Here is a 5403-nt window from a genome sequence, read left to right on the forward strand (position 1 = left end):
TTTTTTTTGTTTCGTGGCCAAGCCGAAGGCCGTGACGTGGAGGATAACTAACCCGGTCTGTTGAACAGAATTCTGCCCCGTCATCGAGCACTTCGAAGTGACGACGCGGTTCATGGACAGCCTCGAGATGCTCGAGAGCAGCCTCCGGGATAAGGGACTCAAACCGCAGGCACTCGAGACGATTGGGAACCTGTACAGGAACCAGTTCATCCAGGTGCTACAGCAATGCGTAGACGAGGCCAAGGTGAGGCCGTACTCGAACCGAAGCAACCGACGGGGCGAACCGACGGCCAACGCCAACGCCAACGCCAACGCCAACGCATTCGTACCCGCCGGGGGGAAATTCGCCAGACGACCTGACTCGGGCGTTGAAGTCGAGGCGGACGAAATGGAGGGGTGGCAGGAGGGAAGCATGTCTGCGGTGGGAATCCCTTACCCTGGCCTCGGCGCTGGATGCGGGCCTCTCCGCGACGACGCGGGAAGGGGATGGGAATCTTCGGACACCAGACCCGAGTACGGGACCGGTGCTCGGCGGCTCATGCCGCTGGTATCGGTCGTGGGTGGCGAGACCCGTGCGTCGCCGGATGAGAAGACCGAGACCGCGACCGCGTTGGGGACGCCGATCCAGTCTTTGTCGTCGCATATGATGAGACCAGGAGGGGGCGGAGGGGGCGGAGGGGGCATGAGTCGCAGCGCTTCAGGATTCCTATCCGAGCAGCCACCCGTGTCCGTGTCCGTGGCCATGCCCGAGCAATGGGCCAGGGCGCATGGAGCAGGCTCCGCTGCGCCTGTACCCAGTTCTTCGGCTTCTTCCCCCTTCGATGGAGTCGTCGGTCAACACATCGGATTCGCCCACGGGTCATGGCAGGACCAATATCACGCCCTACAGGCCGGAGGGGGATGGAACGGCGGCGACGTTCTCGTTTGGCCCGCAGGTTCGGGCCAGGAGGGATTGTATGATCCTTCAAAGTTTTGTCCAGTGATGACCAGGTGCCCTGACCCGCGGGGCCAGGGATGAGAAAATAGCATGGCAGGGGTGCAATGATGTGTGTACGCTTACGAGTATACGGAGTGGCTATATGTATTTGTAGAATCCAGTCTGTTTGGAGGGAGAGCTTTTTAGACGACGGATAATTAGAGCTGGACTCTCCCCGTTGCTTATGTAAGTCAAGGTGCGATGATGGGTCTTCCCTTCGGAAAATTTGCTTATTGGCCAATAATCACTGAATACACCCCCACGGCGACCCCACATCGGTGTAGCTCGGTATGACACCATGGGTTACATCCTCCAGCTGGCAATCTCAGTTGACAACCGTAGAGAAATGTTCACTTCCTCGCCCCAGCCCACTTCCATTCCTCCGGACATGTTCGTATGGTCGTTGCGTCGTCAATAATTAATTCAGGTCTTCAACCCGAAAAGGGCCTCATCCAGCGATGCCTCGAACGTCTGTCACATGGTCCACTCTTTACAAGCCTTCTTACAGAGTTGCTGCATCTATGATCTGCATTCTTTCGCGGCAGTTCTGAACTTCTGATTCGAGTCTTCGACTGGGACAGACACAGCCAACTTCCTCACCACCATGGCCAAAACTCCTACCCCGCCAGCCCTGAGACGGCTCTACTTCCTCTGCTTGTACTTTGGAATTGGCGCTTCAGTTTGGGGGTGAGTGGGAGACGATGATGGCACTCGGAGCCATTATCACACACAACCCATCACCCATCTGTCCCCCGTGTTGCCCATGCTTCATGCCTCTCGGCCCAGCCTCCCCTTTTATATTGGTTCATGCTGACCAGTCCTAGCTACCACATCGGCGTCCTCTCGTCTATCCTTGTGCACCCGGGATGGGTCGAGATGCTGGACAACCCCCAGGCTGGCACCAAAGGTATCATCACGGGCATCTACTATCTCGGCACCTTCCTGAGCTATATTTTCCTTTCACATCCCCTGAGTGACTGGATGGGTCGTCGCTTCGCCGCCCTATCCGGCATTGTTATCCTGGTCTTCGGCGCCGTGCTTCAGGCCACTAGCCATGGCTGGTCTGCCCTTGCTACCATGATCTTGGGGAGGTTCATTTCCGGCATGGGTGTTGCCGTCGTTTCCACCTCGGTGCCCCTCTACCAGACGTGAGTGCTCCTGCCTTGGCCCAGTCCTTTTTTTTTTTCTTTTTTTTTTCTTCTTCTTTTCCTTTCCTTTTCTTCTTCTTCTCCTTTCCTCCCCCCTTCCTAACCGTCAAGTATAGGGAGGTCTCGCCCGCCAACAAACGAGGACACTTCGTCACCATGAACCACGTCGGCTTCATCGCGGGATTAGCCCTCGGTCTCTGGTAAGAGAATGCCCAATCATCGACTTGTCTGGATCCGAACCCTCACCCCTGACTGACTGACCAACTCAGGGTCGGCTATCTCATGACGTACTGGACATCCCCGACGGGACACTACTACGGCTGGCGCGTCTCCATTTTCCTAGAGCTCATCCCCGCCTTGCCCTTCGCCGTAGGCCTGCCCTGGATCCCCGAGACGTGAGAAGCCCCCCTCCCCTTGTCTTCTTTCCCCCTTTCTCCGGCCCTCATCTTCGTACTGACTGTCCGCGCGCATGGCAGGCCTCGCTGGCTCGTGGAGAATGGACGCCTGGAACAAGCCAGGGCCACCCTCCGCTGGCTCCGACAAGGCCTCGTCCCGGACGCGGAGGTGGACGACGAGCTAGCCTCCATCGTGAAGAACGTGGACGCTTACTACACCTCGAGCACGTCGTGGCTGTCCCTCTTCCGGGAACCGGCCCTCTTCGCGCGGCTGTGGCGTGCCGCGGCGCTTCAGTTCATGGCGACCATGTGCGGCGCGACGGCGATGAAGTACTACCTCCCTTCCCTCCTCAAGGCGCTGGGCCTCGAGACGCGTCTGGCCCTCATGGCGGGCGCCGTGGAGATGACGCTCAAGATCGGATTCACCGTGCTGGAGATGTTTCTTATTGACCGGTTTGGACGCCGGAAGTGCCTCGTGGCCGGGTGTGTCGTTATGTCTGTTGCTATGATGGTGCGTGGTTGTCGCTTCCCTGTTGCGCCTTTCCTTTCCTTTTCTTTTCTTTTCCTTTTCTTTCCCTTTTCTTTTCCTTTTGCTTTTGCTTTTGCTTTTGCTTTTTCCTGTTTCCTTTCCCCTTTTTCCTGTTTCCTTTCCCCTTTTGTGTTTCCCCCCCCCCCTTTTTTTTTTTTTCTTTTCCTGGGACTCCGGCTAACAGATCATTGGGAGGGACCGGGAACAGATCAATGGTGCGCTGCCCATCGCGTACCCGAATAATTCGAACAAGGCCGCCGACGTGATCTGCATCGCCTTCATCTTCATTTATGCCCTTGGTTATAGCCTGGGTTTCGGGCCGGCGTCGTGGGTGTACAATACAGAGGTGAGACATTCTGCAAGCCTGTCATGTCCCATGGGCACCAGACCTGAGCTGAATTATTTTGTTGCACGCCCAAAATAGATCTTCCCAACAGCCGTGCGAGCCAGGGGTCTCAATTTCGCGGCGTCCGGAGGCTCGGTCGGGTCCATCATTGTATCCCACGTGTGGCCCGTTGGCCGCGCCGCCCTGGGGAGTAAAGTCTACTTTATTTTCATGGTGGTTAACATTATCTGCATCCCGGTATGTGTTCCGCCCTTTTCCGCCCTTCCCCCCCCTTTTTTTTTCTTTTTCTTCTTCTTTTTGTTTCAACAGGAGCCTCTTAAACTAACACAACGAGTCCAAAGATTCTCGTCATCTTCTATCCCGAGACCAAGGGCGTTGCGCTAGAGGATATGGACGAATTATTCGGCAAAGTGAGAGTCGCACATCGAATCGAAGCCGAGCGTGATGGTAAGTATTTCCCTCTCTTCTGTTGTCTTTTTTTTTTCTTTTTTTTCTTTTCTCCGATGATTTCTGTTTCACGACCTTGTTGACACGACGACCAGGAGGACCGGAAGACACAGAACGCCTATTGCAAGACCCCCAGGCGTTGGGGCAAGACATTGAGGAACCGTATCGGGATGCGGCTACAAGGGCATGAGGGAATGATCACACGGGTTTCACTACATTTCGCCCACGGGGGGGCCAGAAAGGTGACTGAGCCATGACCAAGATGATGGGAAGGGGAATGAGTTATGAATAATTCCATGCTGGACCGGGGAGTTGGCTCATAGTTAGTAGGCATGTCTTGGAAGGGGAGGGCTCTCCGCACAACACTAGCAAAGATATCACGCCATCTTAGCATGATGCTGCAGATGTCTTCGGACAGCGGTCGTCACGGCGAAGCTTCTACAAACAAACGGCCGAGATCCAGGCTGTTGCTGCACATTGCTGCACATTTCGAGCCTTTTGTTTGACAAGTGTACTCTGTACAGGGTCTTCAGCTCGCAAACAGAACTCGGGAGGCATCGCCCGGGATTTGAATTGATGTGAGAGACGGACTGGACGGTTGAAGCTCAATGACGACGTGAGAGGTGAGAGGTGAGAGGTGAGACATGAGACACGAAGTGGTTGGAGTGTGATTCGTTATCAGTCTCTCCACTCTTGTACCTGTACGAAGTAAGGTACGGATACACACCCAAGTGAAGTACCCTTACCGACCTTACCCTTACTACCTATACCTTATATATTGCTCTTCAGATTCCTCTTCGCGTGTACTGACAAGTACTCGTGAATAAAGGGAAATGGAAGTTCAGACCTGGCCATTATACCTTACTTACCAAGACATTTCATGGTACAGGTAGGTCGCCTTAGACACCAAGGTAGATGCGGCTGGCTTGCCCTACGCATGAAGTGGAAGTACGAGTACGAACAACGTATAGGGTACAAGTACCCCGTACCAGCCGTTGCCCTCCAGTGTCTTAAACAAAGCGGATACCGTATACCGACCTCGGCTGCACGGTCTACGAACACTTGCTTCATGTATATTTGCACAGTTGGGCTCCCAACATGCCATACTGCCTTCTTTCCCCACTTCCCTCCCCCACCCCCTCTTCTCCACCACCCGAGATAACGATCACGACGGTGGAGAGACGTTGCGCAGTAGCGGTACGTACTTCATGCACACCCAAGGTACCTACGGCGACCCCTCCAGGTTGGTTTTGTTCCATGTTTCTTCCTCTCCCACATCTGTGATCGCCGACATCACCATTCCCGGGTGACGCGGACGACAATAACAAGGCATCTGATTTTCTTCCTAGTCTTTTTCTTCTTTTTTTTTTTTCTTTTCTTCTCCTTCTTCTTCTTTTGCATAGCTTTTGCTTCTCTCGACTTGTCTTCTTTCGCATTCATCATTCATACCTTGTGAGATTGTTTCTCCCGCCATCTCCCGACTCTCCCCTGATCATCGACTTCCCCCCTCTTTCCTTGTCGCATCAGACCAGATCACAGAGAGGCGGTTTCTGTGTCTTCTG

The 5403-nt window shown here is 54.5% G+C and overlaps 2 protein-coding genes across 2 annotated transcripts in view; both read left to right on the plus strand.

Annotated features, from left to right (window-relative positions):
* SODALDRAFT_327020 (hypothetical protein) overlaps positions 1–1236 on the plus strand; it is a 3482-nt gene extending 2246 nt beyond the window's left edge. Inside the window, exon 4 of the mRNA XM_028610320.1 lies at positions 69–1236. Coding sequence (XP_028470667.1) covers positions 69–1018 — 950 coding nt within the window. The 3' untranslated portion in view covers positions 1019–1236. The remainder of the gene's footprint in view (positions 1–68) is intronic.
* Positions 1237–1852: 616 nt separating this feature from the next.
* SODALDRAFT_336440 (ascus development protein) lies at positions 1853–4031 on the plus strand (the record flags this gene model as incomplete). Its single annotated transcript, XM_028612594.1, has 8 exons — positions 1853–2124; positions 2241–2324; positions 2394–2519; positions 2601–3030; positions 3257–3394; positions 3473–3631; positions 3736–3841; positions 3940–4031. The coding sequence occupies 8 exons, from the start codon at positions 1853–1855 to the stop codon at positions 4029–4031; spliced, it is 1407 nt and encodes a 468-aa protein (XP_028470668.1).
* Between the last annotated feature and the right edge of the window lie 1372 nt (positions 4032–5403).

The sequence above is a fragment of the Sodiomyces alkalinus genome, assembly GCF_003711515.1.
Source record: "Sodiomyces alkalinus F11 unplaced genomic scaffold SODALscaffold_1, whole genome shotgun sequence".
In the NCBI taxonomy this organism is placed as follows: domain Eukaryota; kingdom Fungi; phylum Ascomycota; class Sordariomycetes; order Glomerellales; family Plectosphaerellaceae; genus Sodiomyces; species Sodiomyces alkalinus.